This window comes from Bufo bufo, chromosome 1, assembly GCF_905171765.1.
Source record: "Bufo bufo chromosome 1, aBufBuf1.1, whole genome shotgun sequence".
Lineage (NCBI taxonomy): Eukaryota > Metazoa > Chordata > Amphibia > Anura > Bufonidae > Bufo > Bufo bufo.
The window spans coordinates 251,356,256-251,377,468 of NC_053389.1; the positions used below are offsets into that span (position 1 = coordinate 251,356,256).

At 44.8% G+C, this 21,213-nt stretch overlaps 1 protein-coding gene and 3 long non-coding RNA genes across 5 annotated transcripts in view; 2 read left to right on the plus strand and 2 right to left on the minus strand.

Annotated features, from left to right (window-relative positions):
• Positions 1 to 5,468, plus strand: LOC121005709. The gene is made up of 3 exons (XR_005779958.1): positions 1 to 94; positions 5,255 to 5,299; positions 5,409 to 5,468. It is a non-coding gene; the product is annotated as an uncharacterized LOC121005709 (long non-coding RNA).
• Positions 1 to 13,220, minus strand: part of LOC121005665 (E3 ubiquitin-protein ligase TRIM11-like) — an 88,534-nt gene extending 75,314 nt beyond the window's left edge. The window contains exons 1-2 of one of the 2 annotated variants that reach the window (XM_040438451.1): positions 10,824 to 13,220; positions 6,221 to 6,231 (exon numbers count right to left, since the gene is read on the minus strand). In XM_040438451.1, coding sequence (XP_040294385.1) covers positions 11,524 to 13,092 — 1,569 coding nt within the window. In that variant the 5' untranslated portion in view covers positions 13,093 to 13,220 and the 3' untranslated portion in view covers positions 6,221 to 6,231; positions 10,824 to 11,523. Of the gene's footprint in view, positions 1 to 6,220; positions 6,232 to 10,823 lie in introns of those variants that run through there. The other variant, XM_040438443.1, reaches the window with a different exon arrangement.
• The window catches only part of LOC121005702, a 26,951-nt gene continuing 10,014 nt past the window's right edge, over positions 4,277 to 21,213 (minus strand). Inside the window, exons 3-4 of the long non-coding RNA XR_005779957.1 lie at positions 11,382 to 11,388; positions 4,277 to 4,288 (exon numbers count right to left, since the gene is read on the minus strand). This is a non-coding gene — a long non-coding RNA (uncharacterized LOC121005702). The remainder of the gene's footprint in view (positions 4,289 to 11,381; positions 11,389 to 21,213) is intronic.
• Positions 6,220 to 7,382, plus strand: LOC121005716. Its single transcript, XR_005779959.1, has 3 exons — positions 6,220 to 6,250; positions 6,373 to 6,457; positions 7,159 to 7,382. It is a non-coding gene; the product is annotated as an uncharacterized LOC121005716 (long non-coding RNA).

A 21,213-nucleotide genomic window follows, 5' to 3' on the forward strand; every position in this document is an offset into this window, starting at 1 on the left:
ATTTCATTTCTTGGAGCAGTGCGTCGCCAGAACTTGAAGAGGAGAAGAGCACGTCAGTGAAGACTGCAGTCCAGTGAGAAAGATCCCAACAAGGGTGAGTAAGGCTGGCTTCAGAGCTGTGGACCCGAGTGTCTCCTTCTCAGCCTCTACATCTTAGTAAAATTAGAGGAGGAGAAGGATGGACTTCCTTGGCATCCGGCACTGGCCGCCAAGATATATGGGATTTGTACTTGGAATGTGCAGGGTGTTGGAAGAGGGCAGCAGCAGACTACTAAGAGAATCTCCTTAAAGGCTTTGTCTGTTTTTTTTTCTATTCATGACCTATCCATACAAGCGTTGCCTTCTCCTCATTGTTCACCTGCTTACCAACTGCAGTGAAGAGCAGTGTAATTGCTACTATGGCATCCACATTCACTTCTATGGGACATTACCCTACTACTCACTTGGACAGGAAGGAGCTGTCCCATTGAAGTGAATGCAGTTACGAGGGCAAGCAGGCAAACAATGAGGAGAAGGCAGTGCTGATCAGCTGTTGATCAGCGAGGGGGGGATGCGGTGTTGGACACGCGCTGATCTGATACTGATGACCTATCTTGAGAATGAGTCATTAATAGAAAAAAAAGCTGGAAAACCCCTTGAAGGAAATTATCTGCTTTTGTGAAACTGGTAAACGATCCGGATAGGACATCAACAGCTCATGCACACAATAGAAATTTTCTCCCATGTCCATAATTTTTTTTTTTTTCAGGCCTGTACATATAACCATTCACTACAATGAGCTTTTTACTACAAAATCACAGTGACAACTTTATCTCACTGTGATTTAGTAGTAAAAACGTCACAGAGAGGCACAGAGCATTATCAGTCATGTTAATGCTCCGTGTCTCTGCTGTCTGGAGCGGGGCTTGGCTCTCTTTCACGCAGCGGATTCCACTTAGAGGATCCGCTTATGTGAAAAAGCCCTGCTGCAGATCACCCTGTCATCCAGCAAAGAAATTTGTACATGTGGACACCAGAGTCCTGTTTTCTTGTCAGCTGATTGTGCTGTGTTATCAGCACCCTGCTCCGCAGAAATAATGTTGCTATAATAGGATGAGCAAATAAAATGGAAATCGCTTTTCCCCATTCCGTGGATGGAATCGCTGTTTGTGAGTGCTGCGCTTCATCTCCATTAACGAGCAAGGGTTGTTGTGAAGGAATTGTTATTTCTCAATAATCAAGTACTGTATCAGGCTGTGTAAATATAACAGTTTATGGTCAGTAACTTTTACTATAACTTGTACTTGGCTTTTGCAAACAAATCTTAGAATGTTTGTCATATATGTTATCTGAGAACAATGGCTTTCCCGTTATCAGAGCCTTTACTGTTACCTTCTCCTCTAAAAAGAATTTATGACAGAAATCTGCTTTTCTCTCTGTTGTAAACACAATAGACATTGAGGTCAGATTACAGATAGCAGGTCTATAGAGGGGATGGGGGTGAGTGAGTCATACACTTATTTGATCCGGGAGAAGAGTGGAAGATCTAGTGTAGTGCAGAGAGATAACTGGTGATAAATGCCATGTACAAGACAATGGTCTGATATAGTGTTATTCTTATATTTATGCAAATAATAGCATATTCTAGGCCAGGGATCTGCAACCTCTGGCACTCCAGCTGTTCTGAAACCACAACTCCCAAAATCCTCCTTTCACTTCTGTGGGAGTTAAAAGAACAGCCAAGTAAGCTTGCATGCTGGGAGTTGTAGTTTCACAGCAGCTGGAGTGCGGATGGTTGCTGATCCCTGTTCTTGAAAGTTATCTGATAACTTACATAGAGTTTAAATGTACATGTAAGAAAATGTGGAGTTGGTGGCATTTTGCATAAAAATCTCAAATAATATTTTTACAGAGAGGTTGCAAAAGCCACATAAAACCCTCAATATGTCAACCTATCAGCATATGAGCGGTGCTCAGAAGCGTAAAAAGAAGAGGGAAGAGGAACTGAAGAGTAAAAAAATGGCTAAAATTAGTACCTACTTTTCTGCTCCTAAGTGTATGGGTGAAAGCTCTAGTGCCCCTACTGACATAGCATCAACTGGAGATAAGACAACTTTAGAACCCGCTGATGTGAATGTCGCAGGAGCCCAGGTAGAGGAGGCTGCCCAGTCCAGCACATCTTCTGCCCATACTGACATAGCACCAGCTGCAGGGAAGACATTAGAACCCACAGATGAGAATGTCGATGGTGCCTAAATAAAGGAGGGTGTTCAGTCCAGCCTGTCTTCTGTTGAAGAATGTGATTTACTAGAAGAAGGTGGAGACATTGAATGTGCTAGTGATATCACCTTAGTACTAGACCCTACCGAAGATCAGCCAGTTCATACCGTTCATACTGTTATTACCAGTGATGCTGCAAGCTCTTCTGCCAGCCACATTTTAGATGCAGCTGTTTCTGAGAAGTATGTCACTGATAGGGCTAATTATCCTGTGACTATTTCTGACCCTAAAGTCAAGAGATTCATTATCTCACATGGCCCTTGCAGACCTCCCGGTCCTTTTCCAAGAGATAACGACAGTGACAGAAGATGTTTTTCTGTCAAATATTATAACCGGATTACCCAAACAGGACTTAAACTACCTGTCACATGGTTATGTTATTCCCCGAAGCTAAATGCTGTGTATTGTGAGCCATGCTGGTTGTTTGGCGATCTGAAAAAGCAGGGTTTTGAACCAGTGTGGGCCAAGGGTATTAATAAGTGGAAAAACTTAAGTAGAAAAATTCAAACTCATGAGAGCTCCAATTCCCACATTGAAGCTTGTATGGTATACGACCAGTGGAGAAAAAAGGACACTGTTGATGAGGAATACGAAAGGCAAAAACTTTTGGAGGCAAGTTCTACAAAGAATTGTAAACGTGACATTAACCATGTCAATGGCCAATCTACCATTCCGTGGGCATCGAGAGCAGTTAGGTGAGCTTAACAATGGTAATTTTCTGTGCATAGTTCAACTTTTAGCAGAGTACGATCCCATTCTAAAAGAGCTAATTCAAATGCCACAAAGAACAATAAAATATCTCAGCCCCAAAATCCAAAATGAGATAATCCAAATTCTTTCTCAACAAGTAGAAAAGGAAATAGTGTCAGAAATTCAACAGGCACAATTCTATTCTGTCATCATTGACACTACACAAGACATTTCAAAAGTTGATCAACTAAGCCAGGTTTTCCGGTATGTTTCTGTTGCTAGAGATGAGAACACCAGGGCAACCAGTGTGAAAATTCATGAAGTTTTTTGGGGATTTCATGCTGTGAAAGATCAGAGTGCTGCAGGCATTGAAAATGATATCATAGCCTGCATAGAGAGCAAAGGTCTAACATTACAGAAGTGTCGTGGCCAGGGGTACGATGGAGCAGCAACAATAAGTGGCATATACTCAGGAGTACAGGCACGAATTTTAGAAAAAGAACCTAATGCTCTTTATGTGCACTGTGCAGCACACAACCTCAATCTTGTATTGCAAGATGCAATGGCAAACATCAAAGAGATTGCAAATTTCTATGATATTGTGCAGATCATATATACATTTTTTGCAGACAGTATTTAACGGTGGGATGTACTTTGCTCATTCACAACTGAATCCAGCGTGACATTGAAGAAGCTGTGCCCTACTCGCTGGTCATCACGCTATGAATCCCTGCTTGCGTTACGTTTCCGTTTTCGGGATGTGATGCAAGCACTGTCAAAAATCATTCTTATTTCAACCAAAGATAAAGAAAGAGAAGAGGCAGCACTGATATAAAAAAGAAAATGGAGTCATATGAGTTCATATTTCTAGTCGTTGTCCAGACAAAAATTCTTGAAAAAAGTTCTGCAAGCTAAAAACATGGACTTGTCTAAAACATCCACTTTAATAAAAAATGTTGCAGACAATCTGGTCCAATTCCGGAATCAGTTTGAGGAAGCAAAACAAACTGTGGCATCACTTGCACAACAGTGGGGCATTTCACCGGAATTTCAAAAGAAACGGATCCCCAAAGTCAAGCGCCATTTTGATGAATTGTCAGTAGATGAGAGATTAAATGATGCAGAAAAACATTTTAAAGTGACAGTTTTTTACCCCTGTTTAGATGTAATAACATTTCAGCTTCTAAACAGGTTTAAGGGAATAGATCGGGTTCTTGGCCGTTTCAACATTATTCAGCCCACGATGCTTTCATCTGCATCAGATGATGAGCTCTTTAATGCTGCATCAAATCTGCAAAAAATCTACGAGGAAGATTTAACAAGCACTTTTCCTGGCCAGCTACTAAGTTTTCGATCTGCATTAAAAGAAGAGATCCTTAAGACATTCTCTGTCAGTGACCTTGCTCATCTCATGTTAGTCGCCAACAGAGCACTGTCATCCACACTTCCAGATGTTTGTGTAGCCTTGCTACTATTCCTAACGCTACCTGTGACAGTAGCAAGTGCTGAAAGATCCTTTTCAAAGCTGAAATTAATAAAAAACTACTTGAGGAGTACGATGTCCGAACAGAGGCTTTCTGGACTTGCAGTGCTGAGCATTGAAAATAGTTTCTTTAGTGGAATTGCATATATTTTCAGTTTAAAGTAACACTCCTGAAAGAGTGTCACTTTTTATACTGTGAGGATTGAATAGATACTGTGATACCTCTCAAATGATTATCTAGGGGAGTTGTGTTCTCTTCAAATAATAATAATAAAAAGGTCAGTATGCATAATGTAACAAGAAATGTGGTTTGGATAAAGGGGTGGTCTTCTAATTGAGTTGGTCTTTTGGAGAGGTTTCACTATATATTCAATTCTTACCTGTGTAAAGCTGACCATACACATTAGATCTGGTGAACGCTGGTTTCACAGACACATCAATAACCATTTTCGTCTATATTGGCTGTTGTTCAAACTTCCATACATGTTCAATGAAACAGGTCCATGAATATCTTTCATGGAATGTTCTTTCAAAGAGAGAGCTTTCGTTCACAAACAGTCTTTCTTTAAACAAAAGATCTTTTTGCTGACGACATCGGTATTGAACACTAATTTTCTACAGTTGTTCCCCTAAAACTGTTGGTCATTGTTAAATTTCACCTGACAATCATTCATTTTTGTAGATATTGACAATTTTGATCAAGTGTAACAAAATATGTATGGTCACCTTTGGATTTTATTAGCTGCCCAAATGTTTGACCAGTTTGAGGGTCTGGACTGTGTTTTTGAGGGCACAAACTAAATGTTGGTTTCTTTTCTCTAGGTTGCAACGCCATTGACTTTGGTTTCAAGTCCTGTTTATGTTAATGTAAGTTTTACATACATTGTTTGAACCAATCCTATCATTTCTAAATGTAGAAGAAACAGAATTGTATATGCATATGGATGAGTTATATTTCCTGTTTTTGTGTCACTAGATTGATTTGTTGTTGCACTTCTACGTGTTTACCATAGAAATACATGTGTGTATGACATAGGCCTCTTTCACACTTGCGTTGTCCGGATCCGTTGTGTACTCCATTTGCCGGAAGTGTCCGCCGGATCCGTAACAACGCAAGTGAACTCAAAGCATTTGAAGACTGATCCGTCTTCAAAATGCGTTCAGTGTTACTATGGCAGCCAGGACGCTATTAAAGTCCTGGTTGCCATAGTAGTAGTGGGGAGCAGTATACTTACCGTCCGTGCGGCTCCCGGGTTGCTCCAGAATGACGTCAGAGCGCCCCATGCGCATGGATGACGTGATCACGTCATCCATGCGCGTGGGGCGCCCTGACGTCACTCTGAAGCGCCCGGGAGCCGCACGGACGGTAAGTATACTACTCCCCCGCTCCCCACTACACTTTACCATGGCAAACAGGACTTTAGCGTCCTGGCAGCCATGGTAACCATTCAGAAAAAGCTAAACGTCGGATCCGGTAATGCGCCGAAACTACGTTTAGCTTAAGGCCGGATCCGGATTAATGCCTTTCAATGGGCATTAATTCCGGATCAGGCCTTGCGGCAAGTGTTCAGGATTTTTGACTGGAGCAAAAAGCGCAGCATGCTGCGGTATTTTCTCCGGCCAAAAATCGTTCGGTCCGGAACTGAAGACATCCTGATGCATCCTGAATGGATTTCTCTCCATTCAGAATGCATTAGGATAAAACTGATCAGGATTCTTCCGGCATAGAGCCCCGACGACGGAACTCTATGCCGGAACAGAACAACGCAAGTGTGAAAGAGCGCATAGATGGTCCTCTCCTGGTACTTTTGGTTTCTGGTAAGTTTTTGGTTGCTTTATATATGTGTGTAGAATTTAGTATATTTCAAAATGTCTGTTATACTTTCAAATTTAAATAGTACATTTTAAGTGAGAATAACTATTTATTTTTTGTTATTTAGGTTGTAGTTATATTTTTCAAGTTGGAACAATCAAGCCAGAAGAGATGGAGACAAGAAACTTCTGATCTCATTTGTCGTGTTTCAGGTAAGTTTTTAATAAACTATTATGCCTTTTATTTATTATGCAGTAATTTTATTGTACTTCTAACAATTTGAAGAGCATGTCACCTCTTCTGACACTATATCACTTTAGTAAATAAATTTATTCCCAACAATGATCATTATTTCTCTTAACTCTGCTTTGTGCAATTTCCCTGTTTATTCTAACTCTTTCTGAGTTCATTGTCAATTGGGTATGTCCCTACAATCTGAGACTGCATCAGGCGGTATAGAAACACATCCCCATCTCGTAAATACAGTTGCCAATGAACTTAGAATAACAGAGGAATTATACACTGCAAAGTTGTGAGCAAACATGATCCAGAATTGTTTGCAACATGCAGTGTAATTAATAAAACAGACATGTCAGTTGTGGTGATGGGTCCTATTTCACAAAGGGTTACAGGAAAAGAAGGGAGGGAAATGTAAAGTTCGGCAAAGGCAGTGATACAATTCTCTATATCAGGGACCATCAACCTCTGGCACTCCAGCAGTTCCTAAACTATTATACCCAGGATGCTTAGTTCACCTCTATGGGGGTTACACTAACAGCTTAGCTAGTGTGCATGCTGGGAGTTGTAATTTCTCTGCAGTGGGAGTGTCAAAAGTTGATGATCCCTGCTGTACATAATGAAACATAAATACATACATAATATATTCATGTATTGTGTATATTTATCTAAACAGAGAGAATTTCCACAACTTGAAATGCTGTGGCTGGGAAGGTTCTTCGGAAGTCCAAAGCGTATCAAGATTTTAGTATCTTTTTGCAGGAATCTGTAACTGTAAAAAAGTGTAACATAGTCTTGGAAAGTTCAAATGTTTTGTTCCTGTCAATAAAGAGTTTTTAGTATTAGTTCTAAGTATTTCAGCCTTTGAATCTTTTTTTACCTCCCACATGTATGGGGGCTATAAGGGATGTGTGAGGAGGGGGGGGGGGGGATGGGGGTGATCTTGACTAATCACAGGAGTGTGGGGGCTACATGGGAGGAGGGTTAAGATTTTGACAGGGGCCCCACAACAGTATTATACAATGACACTACATGACAGACTGTGTGTGTGTGTATATAATATATATATATACAAATTATATAGGAAAAGGATGGCGTGGCAGCCTGGTCTGGTCTAGATCGTGACTTGCCAAAGGAGTGGGGTTTACACAGGAGGAGGTAGGTGCGAAGCGCGCTGGGGGGGCCCTTACAAAAATTTGCTGTGGGGCCCAGTCACTTCTAGTTACACCCCTGCCTCCAGCCACATAATCACAAGTTCTTTTCTGTCAGGTGAATGCCTAATTTTTGGGGCCTTTACTCCAGTGGCCTACAGTAAAAATTTTATCCAGTGACCGCCTAATGTACCTCCAGCCACATAATCACAGGTTCTTTTCTGTCAGGTTAATGCCTAATTTTTGGGGCCTGCACTGGCCTACAGTAGGGTTGTTTTGATACCAAAATTTTGATTCGGTTTCGATACCATAAAAAAGTATTGCGATACTCGATACCATGCGGAAAAAAAATAAAACACCAAAAAAAGCTGCCTGCATTCCGCATTTTATGGAACATCCGGCCCATAATAGAACAGTCCGATCCTATTTTTTGGGGAGACAAGGTGACAAAAAAAATTGTTAATCACGCAGTTTTTATTTTTTTTCTGTTACGGCTCTCACCGCATAGGACATTTTTTTTCTTTTCAAAATTCTTTTTATTGATTTATTTAAGTCAGAAGAGGTCTTGTGTGAAAAGAATACAATTAAATGTAACACATCAATTGTCGTACCATTAAATAGGTTAACAGCTGAATAGTATATCATGAGTATCCCGATTATCCTACATAATTCATAACCTACATGTTCTTTAAAGCGTAAACCGCATAGTGAATCAGTATAGTCATGCAATTTAAGCGAAATTGAGGGTATACTCAGGTTATCAAGACCACAATCAAAGACGGCTAGTATTCAGAGGGTGAGGGGGTTGATTTGGAGGGTTATGAAGGAAGGAAGGGGTACGAGGGAAAGGGAGGGTAAACATGGGGCGGGATGAAGGAAGGTAGGAAAGGGATGTGGAGGGAGGAGAGGGGGTAGGTTTTAACAAGTATTCCTCTAGACAGCCTGAATATTTGCTATTTTTATTTTTTATTTTAATAGTTTGGACTTTTCAGACATGGCAATATGTAATATGTTTATTTTTATTTATTTTTATATATTTTATATGTAAAATTGGGAAAGGGGGTGATTTATACTTAATATTTTGATGTTTGTTTTTTTTACTTTTTATTTAATAACCATTTCCCCCTTAGGGGTTAGATCCTGGGATCTATCAGGGTGAATAGGACTTCACACTCTCCCTGCTGCCCTGTGCATAGTACACACAGCAGCAGGGAGCTGACTATGGCAGCCAGGGCTTCAGTAGTGTCCTGGCTGCCATGGTAACCGATCGGAGCCCCAGGATTTCACTGCTGGGGCTCTGATCAGAACTGCCACCAATGAGGAGGAGGTGAGGGGACCCTGTGGCCACTGCCACAAATGATTTTAATACTCGGGGGGTTTGGGGGGGGGCGCACTGCACTACCAATGATAATTTAATTAACATTTAATACAGGAGGCGGTGCAGCTCCCCGCCAGCACCCGCCTCCGGGATTTGTATTAAAGAGGACCTTTCATCTGAACTAAGTATCATGATACGTACAGCGGCGCCCAGGGATCTCACTGCACTTATTATTATCCCTGGGCGCCGCTCTATTCTCCTGCTATGTCTTCCGGTATCTTTGGGGACTTGGTTATACTGGGCGGAGATTGCCCTTGTTCTCCTCTGTGTCTCTTTCTCCCAGGCGCTGGCCAATCGCAGCGTAGAGCTCATAGCCTGGGAGAAAAAAACCTGGGACATAGCGGGAGAATGGAGCGGCGCCCAGGGATAATAGTAAGTGCAGTGAGATCCTTGGGCGCCGCTGTATATATCATAATACTTAGTTCAGAATTTTTTGCCAGATGAAAGGTCCTCTTTAAACATTTACTTTCATTGGTGGTGCAGTGCGCCCGCCTCTCTCCTTATTGGTGGCAGCGGCACAGGGGGGGGGGGGGGAGAAACTGCTTCTTTCTCCCCTGTGCTGCTTAGGAAAACACGGAGCGCACTGAGAGCAGCACGCTCATTGTTCTCTGATACTAGACTGCGCAATAGTGAAGCCTAGAATCGAAAAAAAGCAAATCCTGGTATCGAGGTCGTTACCAGGAAAAAGTATCGATTGGGTATCGAAAATTCAATTCCCGAAACAACCCTAGCCTACAGTAAAAGTTTTATCCAGTGACCACCTAATGTACCTCCAGCCACATAATCACAAGTTCTTTTCTGTCAGGTGAATGCATAATTTTTGGGGCCTGTACTCCCATGGCCTAAAATAAAAATTCCCTAGGCTCCAGCAGGGCACATTTTTGAGAGTTTCCTTTTAGGACGCATAAAATGGTCCCTGATTAAAATACAGATTTTTTGTGGGAATATTTGCCAATGATCCCCCTCTGGTATGTCACTGTCCATGTTGTGGGACTATTTGTGCGCTTCTACTAAGTATTTGGTGGCTGCAAATATGACCTGAAGGTTTTTCAGGTTCGCCTGCCATTAAAGTCAAAGGGGCACGCTGCGAAAACATGGTTCGCGAACGCACATTCGCGAACTGTCTTGGGTCATCACTACTGTTAACTCCATGGATGCCATGGGTGGCTACTGACCGCTGCATTTAAGGGGTTAAATGGATGGGATCGCAGCCAGCACTAATGTTACCATTGCAGCAGTGTCGAGCTGTATGTTACAGCTGACACTCGCTGCTGATGGCGGCAGCACTGTCCCGGAGCCACCACCATCACATACAATACCAGGGGGATCGCTACGAAGGGCTGCAGGGACGAATCGAGGGGGGGGGCATCAGGGGCACATCTGGCATCGGGGACACAAAGGGGACCATGCCTGATTTTAGGTTCTGAGCTCCAAATTGGAGATCAGAGGTTGAAACAGGCATTTTTACACTGCCGTGCTCCGATTGGTTAGTCTGCGGAGCAAGGGACCACTCAGATTGGTTCCTTGCCAGCTTCTCCGGTGTCTTTGCTCTTTATAGTGTCAAAGCCCCAGTTAACATTTTGAATGTAACTGTACGCCTGATTACGTTAAATTACAGGTAATCTGGATGTACAGTTACACCCAAATGCGGGAAGAGGTTAAAAAGAAAAAAAATTTTTTGAAGTGGGACAAAAAGAAAAAGCAACCTAAGGCCTTGAACCCTTGCTTTTCACTTGGATGCCAAATAGGCTAACTGTCAAGAAGCTGGCCATAGCATAGTGTTATTCAATGTATTGTATCCCTTTGTGTCACAGCGCCATCTATTGGATTCATAGTCTTATGCCATTCATTCTGCACACTAGCATCATTTTCCTCTCAGCGCCATCTATTGGATTCATAGTCTTATGCCATTCACTCTGCACACTAGCATCATTTTCCTCTCAGCGCCATCTATTGGAATTCTAAACGCGTTCTGATCTGTAGCGGTGTGCGACCTATTAGAATTGTGTAGAAGCAGAGCGCCCTCTTTTGGACAGTCACTGTCTGTTCAGTCTCATTTCGCATATTAACCCAGGCCCACTACTGCTCAGTTGTATGAATCTGAATTTTGGACAATATTAAAATGAAAATGTTATATGGCAAGTGGCATTTTTCATTTTGATTTGAATTTTGGCAGTGAAAATGTCTACAAGAGATGAAACTGAAATCTCAAATTACCTTTTTTAAGTTGTATTTTAGGTTTTTCATTTGATTTATAATTTTGATTGGAAAATAGCACTATGGGGACATGATAATTCATTGACAAAGTTGAAATTTAAAAAGCCAAAAGGCTATTTAATTTTACATTTATTTTTGCCACATATTACCCACACTGGAGCTGGGAATGAAAATTCAAAGGGAAGAAATGCATTATACTTTTCATTTTGGCAGACATGGGTTGAAAATGAAATGTCAAATTGGGATTTGAATTAGAATTTCATGTTTTTCGTTATCATTTTATTTTTGGCAGGTTTCACCTCCCACCATAGATCTTTATAGAACCGCTCCATGCAAATAATGCAGCATGAAGGGGCTCGGTAAAGGTGGCAGTGAAGGTGTGTAAGTGTCTGATGGGGTCACACAGCTCATAAAAGGACAGCTGCCCGGCCTCATAGTCCAGACATATCCTGACTCTATCACTGGAGATCTCGTCAGGTAACCGGATCTCTTTACCGTCATGTCTCACTGAATACTGATTATAACACCTCCTCAAACTCCAGGACTTGTTATTATCCCCAATGAATGACTGACGCCCCCTCCTGTCTATACTGGGATAACACATCCCCACACTCCAACCCACTGATCTACTGCTCTCCACATCCCAGTAATGTCGCCCTGAGGTAAATCTCCTGCTGCTCATCACCTGATTATTCTGGAATCTCTCTGCTCTTTCTGGACGATTCTGATTATTTTGTGTCCAGGTTGCAGTTTTCAGGTCGTCTGATATAAGGACATTATTACCAGCTGTGTTTACATCCAGTAATATGTCTCCAGGACCCTCCATATAGATCCCTCTCCTTATATCTCTTATTATGTCACATAACGTGTGTAATTTGTCTGAGATCACAGCCACATCCAGATCATCTACATCATGGAGACATCTATTCATGTCATCACCTCCTTCCTCCTCAGGATCACACAAGTCTCCTGTATCTGGTTCCTGTAAGACAGTCAGTGGATCAGTCATGTTAGACAGCTCCTTAATGTGTCCCATCTTCCGGGACAGCTCGTCCTTCTTTATTTCCAGCTTCTGGATCAGAGAAGAGAATGAGAGTGATTCTTCCATTTCCTGCCTGGAGATCTCGTTCAGGACCCTCTTCTCCAGGTCGTCCAGTCGTCTCCTGATGTCTGTAAACAGGGCAGTGACTCTCTCTGTTTCTCCAGATGCCTTTTCTTGTGCTTTTCTCCAGCGTTCCTCCAGATTCTGGACTCTTTTCTCAGTCTTCTGTCGCTTTGTGGTCAGTTTCTGGAAAATATTTCTCAGTTTCCCTTTCTTCTTCTCAGAGGCCTCATCCAGCACCACCACCTGGTGTCCCTGATGTTCTCCAACCAAACTGCAGTACACACAGATACAAACATAGTCCTCGGTGCAGTAATACTCCAGGATCTCCTTATGGACGGAACATTTCCTCTTCTCCAGGGAAGTGCTGGGGTCAGATAAGACGTGTTCTGATGACTTGCTGTGAACTCTCAGGTGTTTCTTACACAGAGAAGCCTCACAGTGTAGACAGGATTTAACAGCAGGTACAGGAGAGTCCACACAGTAAGTGCACAAAATCCCGGTTTCCGTCTCTTTATGTTGAGTAACCAATAAATTCGCCATAATGTTACGCAGAGCGAAGTTCCTCATCAGTGCAGGCCGCTCCTGAAACTCTTCTCTGCATTCAGGACAGGTATAAACCCCAGACTCGTCCTGTGTATCCAGTGCACAATCAATACAGACCCGGCAGAAGTTGTGTCCACATCTCAGCATTACAGGATCTGTATAGGTCTGCAGACAGATGGAGCAGTCCAGCTCAGCTCTCAGATCAGCAGACGCCATGGCTAATAGAGGAAGAGAGAAACGAAACTTCAGTTCTCTGAGGTTCAAAATCCAGAGCGCGAGTTTAAACTTGTGTGCACAGGGTGCAGCTGAATAGCACAAGATCAGTCACTAATAAAGGGGTTGTCATGTATCCATAAACATACCGGACACCGTCACACTATGAGGGGCATGCTCCCACATGTATCCATAGCAGGGGCGGATTAAGTGCATGATAGGCCCGGGGCTGTCTACCCAACTTGGGCCCCCCCCCCCTCCTCCATTTTAGTTTATTTATTTTTTTTGTATGAAGAGGCTGCGGTGCTTCATGAGCGCCACAGTCTCTTCTTAGGCCATATTACATCTTCAGACTAAAAAAAAATACCTCAAATTGGGTCCTAAACTGAAAAATTTGGTCGCCAAATTTAAAATACATATAATTGTAATAAAAAAGACATGGAGGAGAATACAGCACCACATACCTCTTACATCCAGTGACATCTCCTGTCATGTAGACCTTCTCTTTCCTCTTCTCCTCCATTTGACCCAAACCACCATGGCAAATTCTTTTAGCCGCATCTCGTCTCTACAGTTTGTAACACAGACACGTTAGATTTCTAAATTTTTCCATCAACCTCCTCATCCTGGTGTCCCCACAGTGTCATCCTGCCACCCCTAATACTGTGCCCGTTGTGCTTCCCAATGCCCCAGGAACTATACTGCTGAAAAAATAGTGACCCTAATAGACATAATTGGGGTAATTTATCAAACTGGTGTAAAGTAGAACTGGATTTCCAAAAGAGCTGACAAATATGAAAGGTGGAATCTGATTGGCTGCTATGGGCAACTAAGCCAGTTCTGCGTTACACCAGTTTGATAAATTACCCCAAATGTTCCTATAGTGTCCACAGCAGCTATAATGTCCCCTAGAGTGCCCCGAGTAATAATAACACCCTATATTGTGCTCCAGGTAAAAATCCATGTATAGTGTCCCCAGAAATAATAGAATTGCCCCTACAGTGACTCCCCAATAGCAACACCCCCATATAGTGATTTCCACCACACTGCCCCCACATAGTAATCCCCCCATAGTATTTTGCCCCCACACAGTAATTTCCCCCAAACTGCCCCCATATAGTAGTTTGCCCCCACACAGTAATTTGCCCCACACTGCCCCCACATAGTAATTTCCACCACACTGCCCCCACATAGTAATTTGCCCCCACACTGCCCCCACATAGCAATTTCCCCACACTGTCCCCACATAGTAATTTCCCCACACTGTCCCCACATAGTAATTTCCCCACACTGTCCCCACATAGTAATTTCCCCACACTGTCCCCACATAGTAATTTCCCCACACTGTCCCCACATAGTAATTTCCCCACACTGTCCCCACATAGTAATTTCCCCACACTGTCCCCACATAGAAATTACCCCACACTGTCCCCACATGGCAATTTCCCCCACACTGCCCCCACACAATAGTTTCCCCCACACTGCCCCATATAGAAATTTGCCCCCACATAGTAGTCCCTCCCATAATAATTTGCCCCCACACAGCAATTTGCCCCCACACTGCCCCATCTAGTAATTTGCCCCCACATAGTAGTCCCTCTCATAGGAATTTGCCCCCACATAGCAATTTGCCCCCACACAGCCCCATCTAGTAATTTGCCCCCACATAGTAGTCCCTCTCATAATTATTTGTCCCCACATAGTAATTTGCCCCCACATAGTAGTCCCTCCCATATCAATTTGCCCCCACACTGCCCCCACAAAGCAATTTGCCCCCACACTGCCCCCACAAAGCAATTTGCCCCCACACTGCCCCACATATCAATTTGCCCCCACACTGCCCCACATATCAATTTGCCCCCACACTGCCCCCACATAGCAATTTGCCCCCACACAGCCGCATCTACAAACCGGATTCCAAAAAAGTTGGGACACTAAACAAATTGTGAATAAAAACTGAATGCAATGATATGGAGATGGCAAATGTCAATATTTTATTTGTAATAGAACGTAGATGACAGATCAAACGTTTAATCCGAGTAAATGTATCATTTTAAAGGAAAAATAAGTTGATTCAAAAATTCACGGTGTCAACAAATCCCCAAAAAGTTGGGACAAGTAGCAATAAGAGGCTGGAAAAAGTTAATTTGAGCATAACGAAGAGCTGGAAGACCAATTAACACTAATTAGGTCAATTGGCAACATGATTGGGTATAAAGAGCTTCTCAGAGTGGCAGTGTCTCTCAGAAGCCAAGATGGGTAGAGGATCACCAATTCCCACAATGTTGCGCAGAAAGATAGTGGAGCAATATCAGAAAGGTGTTACCCAGCGAAAAATTGCAAAGACTTTGCATCTATCATCATCAACTGTGCATAACATCATCCGAAGATTCAGAGAATCTGGAACAATCTCTGTGCGTAAGGGTCAAGGCTGTAAAACCATACTGGATGCCCGTGATCTCCGGGCCCTTAAACGACACTGCAGCACAAACAGGAATGCTACTGTAAAGGAAATCACAGAATGGACTCAGGAATACTTCCAGAAACCATTGTCAGTGAACACAATCCACCGTGCCATCCGCCGTTGCCAGCTGATACTCTACAGTGCAAAGAAGAAGCCATTTCTAAGCAAGATCCACAAGCTCAGGCGTTTTCACTGGGCCAGGGATCATTTAAAATGGCGTGTGGCAAAATGGAAGACTGTTCTGTGGTCAGACGAGTCACGATTCGAAGTTCTTTTTGGAAATCTGGGACGCCATGTCATCCGGACCAAAGAGGACAAGGACAACCCAAGTTGTTATCAACGCTCAGTTCAGAAGCCTGCATCTCTGATGGTATGGGGTTGCATGAGTGCGTGTGGCATGGGCAGCTTGCATGTCTGGAAAGGCACCATCAATGCAGAAAAATATATTCAGGTTCTAGAACAACATATGCTCCCATCCAGACGTCATCTCTTTCAGGGAAGACCCTGCATTTTTCAACAAGATAATGCCGACCACATTCTGCATCAATCACAACATCATGGCTGCGTAGGAGAAGGATCCGGGTACTGAAATGGCCAGTCTGCAGTCCAGATCTTTCACCTATAGAGAACATTTGGCGCATCATAAAGAGGAAGGTGCAACAAAGAAGGCCCAAGACGATTGAACAGTTAGAGGCCTGTATTAGACAACAATGGGAGAGCATTCCTATTTCTAAACTTGAGAAACTGGTCTCCTCGGTCTCCAGACGTCTGTTGAGTGTTGTAAGAAGGGGACATGCCACACAGTGGTGAAAATGGCCTTGTCCCAACTTTTTGGGGATTTGTTGACACCATGAAATTCTGATTCAACATATTTTTCCCTTAAAATGGTACATTTTCTCAGTTTAAACTTTTGTTTCATGATTTATGTTCTATTCTGAATAAAATATTAGAAGTTGGCACCTCCACATCATTGCATTCAGTTTTTATTCACGATTTGTATAGTGTCCCAACTTTTTTGGAATCCGGTTTGTAGTAATTTGCCCCCACATAGTAGTCCCTCTCATAATAATTTGTCCCCACTAGGGCTGCACGATATGGGAATTTTGTGCGATTGCGATTAGGGCCCTAAAAATTGCGATAACGATGTGCGATGCGATATTTTAAGGGAATTGTGCTAGAGATCTATTTGCTTGGATTTTCCCATATGAGCCGCTGACGCGGCTGGTTATGACATAGTTATGGGGGATCTGTGGATGACGCTGTGTTGTGGGAGATCTGTGGATGATGCTGTGTTGTGGGGGATCTGTGGAGGACGCGGTTATGTGGGGGATCTGTGGATGACGCTGTTATGTGGGGGATCTGTGGATGACGCTGTTATGTGGGGGATCTGTGGATGACGCTGTTATGTGGGGGATCTGTGGATGACGCTGTTATGTGGGGGATCTGTGTATGACGCTGTTATGTGGTGGATCTGTGGAGGACGCTGTTATGGGGGATTTGTGGAGGACGCTGTTATGGGGGATCTGTGGAGGACGCTGTTATGGGGGATCTGTGGAGGACGCTGTTATGGGGGATCTGTGGAGGGCGATGTTATGGGGGATCTGTGGAGGACGCTGTTATGGGGTATCTGTGGAGGACGCTGTTATGTGGGGGATCTGTGGAGGACAGTGTTATGGGGGATCTGTGGAGGACACTTATGGGGACCTGTGGATGGCACTGTTATGGGGTGGATCTGTGGAGGACGCTGTTATAGGGGGATGTGTGCTATGACACATAGAGCCATGAGGGGGGGGGCAGCATAAGACATATAGCATCTTATGCTGGTCCCCCTCATGGCCCTATGTGTCCCCTCATGTGTCCTAAACTGCGCACATAACTGGCTTTGTGTGTAAAGTATTTTACTAGTGTGTGAAACAATCTCTCTCCTATTGATAACAGGTCCAGCCTCTGTTATTCACTGTCACTATGAATGCACTACAGCGAGCGGTAGCGAGGAAGCAGGAGCGTTAGGAAGCAGGAGCGTTACTAAGTGACGTCAGTCACGCGCCGGCCGGCCCACCCGCTGCCGTTAGCTGCAGTGCATTGCATTCATCGTGAAAGTGAGTACAGAGGCTGGACCTGTTATCAAAAGGAGAGAGATTGTTTCACACACTAGTAAAATACTTTACACGCAAAGCCAGTTATGTGCGAGGGGCCCCTTCATATATAATCGCAGCATTTTCGGGTCGGCCAAATCGCCATATCGCATTTGCCGATTATCGCGATTCGATAATTTTTTCGATTTATCGTGCAGCCCTAGTCCCCACATAGTAATTTGTCCCCACATAGTAATTTGTCCCCACATAGTATTCCCTCCCATAATAATTTGCCCCCACATAGCAATTTGCCCCCACACTGCCCCCACATAGCAATTTGCCCCCACATAGTAGTCCCTCTCATAATTATTTGTCCCCATACAGCTCCCACATTCCCCCCCCCCTGTACTCGATTTATCTTCCCTAATATGTCTTCCTGTGTGTCCCCCCCAAAGTAGGTACATGAAATAAAAAAATAAAAAATGAACAAAAAATGAAAAGATGAATACTCACCTATGTCCACGAGCAGGCGCTTGCTCGCAGAGGAAGGCGGGATGAGTCAGGCGCGTCACAGTCCTGTGTCCCGGCACAGGCGCGCGATGACGTCATCACGCACGCCTGCGCCGGGATTTCACTACCGCATAGGCCTCAGGCCTACAAGGCCTGAAGCCTATGGCGGTGATCGGCGACGGGACAGGGAGCTATGCGCTCCCGTGCCCCGCCGCAGTATGTGGGCGTTCGGGTCAGCGTTGGGCCCCCCAGCGGTGCTGGGCCCGGGGCTGCCGACCCGAACGTCCCTATTGTAATCCGCCACTGATCCATAAACATACCTGACGGCATCACACTATAAGGGGCACGCTCCCACATGTATCCATAAACATACCGGACACCGTCACACTATAAGGGGCTCGCTCCCACATGTATCCATAAACATACCAGACACCGTCACACTATAAGGGGCACGCTCCCACATGCATCCATAAACATACCGGACACCGTCACACTATAAGGGGCACGCTCCCACATGCATCCATAAACATACCGGACACCGTCACACTATAAGGGGCACGCTCCCACATGTATCCATAAACATACCGGACACCGTCACACTATAAGGTGCACGCTCCCACAATAATCCATAAACATACCTAACGGCATCAAACTGTAAGGGGCACAATCCCACATGTATCCATAAATATACCGGACAGCGTCACACTGTAAGGGGCACGCTCCCACATTTATCGATGAACACACCTGACATCACCACACTATAAGGGGCACGCTCCCACATGTATCCATAAACATACCGGACACCATAACACTGTAAAGGGGACGCTCCCACATGTATCCATAAACATTCCGGACACCGTCACACTGTAAGGGGCACGCTCCCACATGTATCCATAAACATACAAGACACCGTCACACTGTAAGGGGCACGCTCCCACATGTATCCATAAACATACCTGACGGCATCACACTATAAGGGGCACGCTCCCACATGTATCCATAAACATACCGGACACCATAACACTGTAAGGGGGACGCTCCCACATGTATCCATAAACATACCTGAAATCACCACACTATTAGGCTACTTTCACACTTGCGTTCGGGGTTCCGCTTGTGAGCTCCGTTTGAAGGCTCTCACAAGCGGCCCCGAACGGATCCGTACTGCCCCAATGCATTCTGAGTGGATGCGGATCCGCTCAGAATGCATCAGTTTGGCACCGTTTCGCTTGCAGCGCTTTTGTGTCCGCCTGGCCGTGCGGAGCCAAACGGATCCGTCCAGACTTACAATGCAAGTCAATGGGGACGGATCCGTTTGACGTTGACAAAATATGGTGCAATTTCAAACGGATCCGTCCCCCATTGACTTTCAATGTAAAGTCAGGAGTTAATATACCATAGGATCAGAGTTAACTTGAAGCGTCCCCATCACCATGGGAACGCCTCTATGTTAGAATATACCATCGGATTTGAGTTAGATCGTAAAACTCAGATCCGACAGTATATTCTAACACAGAGGCGTTCCCATGGTGATGGGGACGCTTCAAGTTAGAATATACTGAGAACTGTGTACATGACTGCCCCCTGCTGCCTGGCAGGTGCTGCCAGGCAGCAGGGGGCAGACCCCCTCCCCCCCCCTGTATTTAACTCATTGGTGGCCAGTGCGGCCCCCCCTCCCTCCCTCCCTCCCCAGTATTAAATGTGACCAGTGCGGCCCCCCTCCCTTTATATTTATTGGTGGCCAGTGCGGCCCCCCCTCCGTCCCTCCCCAGTATTAAATGTGACCAGTGCGGCCCCCCTCCCTCTATATTCATTGGTGGTCAGTGCGGCCCCCCCCTCCCTCCCTCCCCAGTATTAAATGTGACCAGTGCGGCCCCCCTCCCTCTATATTCATTGGTGGCCAGTGCGGATTCCCAGTATTAAATGTGACCAGTGCGGCCTCCCCTTCCCCCCCCCCAATTAAATCACCCCCCCCCCCCCATCATTGGTGGCAGCGGAGAGTTCCGATCGGAGTCCCAGTTTAATCGCTGGGGCTCCGATCGGTTACCATGGCAGCCAAGACGCTACTGCAGTCTTGGCTGCCATGGTTACTTAGCAATAAATAGAAGCATTATACTTACCTGCGAGCTGCGATGTGTGTGATCGGGCGGGAGCTCCTCCTACTGGTAAGTGAAAGATCTGTGCGGCGCATTGCCTATAGCACAGACCTGTCACTTACCAGTAGGAGGAGCGCCCGGCCGGTCAAAGACATCGCAGCTCGCAGGTAAGTATAATGCTTCTATTTATTGCTAAGTAACCATGGCAGCCAAGACTGCAATAGCGTCTTGGCTGCCATGGTAACCGATCGGAGCCCCAGCGATTAAACTGGGACTCCAATCGGAACTCTCCGCTGCCACCAATGATGGGGGGGGGGTGATTTTAATTAGGGGGGGGGGAAGAGGGGAGGCCGCACTGGTCACATTTAATACTGGGAATCCGCACTGGCCACCAATGAATATAGAGGGAGGGGGGCCGCACTGGTCACATTTAATACTGGGGAGGGAGGGAGGGGGGCCCCACTGGCCACCAATAAATATAGAGGGAGGGGGGCCGCACTGGTCACATTTAATACTGGGGAGGGAGGGGGGGCCGCACTGGCCACCAATGAATATAGAGGGAGGGGGGCCACAGTGGTCACATTTAATACAGGGGAGGGAGGGGGTCTGCCCCCTCCTGCCTGGCAGCACCTGATCTCTTACAGGGGGCTATGATTCGCACAATAATTGTGCAAATCACAGCCCCCTGTAAGAGAACGGGTGCTGACAGGCAGCAGGGGGCAGTCATGTACACAGTTCTTTTAGTATATTCTAACTTGAAGCGTCCCTATCACCATGGGAACGCCTCTGTGTTAGAATATACTGTCGGATCTGAGTTTTCACGAAGTGAAAAATCAGATCTGTAAAAACCAGTTATGCAGACGGATCCGTTCTGAACGGATGCAAGCGTTTGCATTATAGGAGCGGATCCGTCTGTGCAGACACCAGACTGATCCTCTCCAAACACAAGTGTGAAAGTAGCCTTAGGGGCACGCTCCCA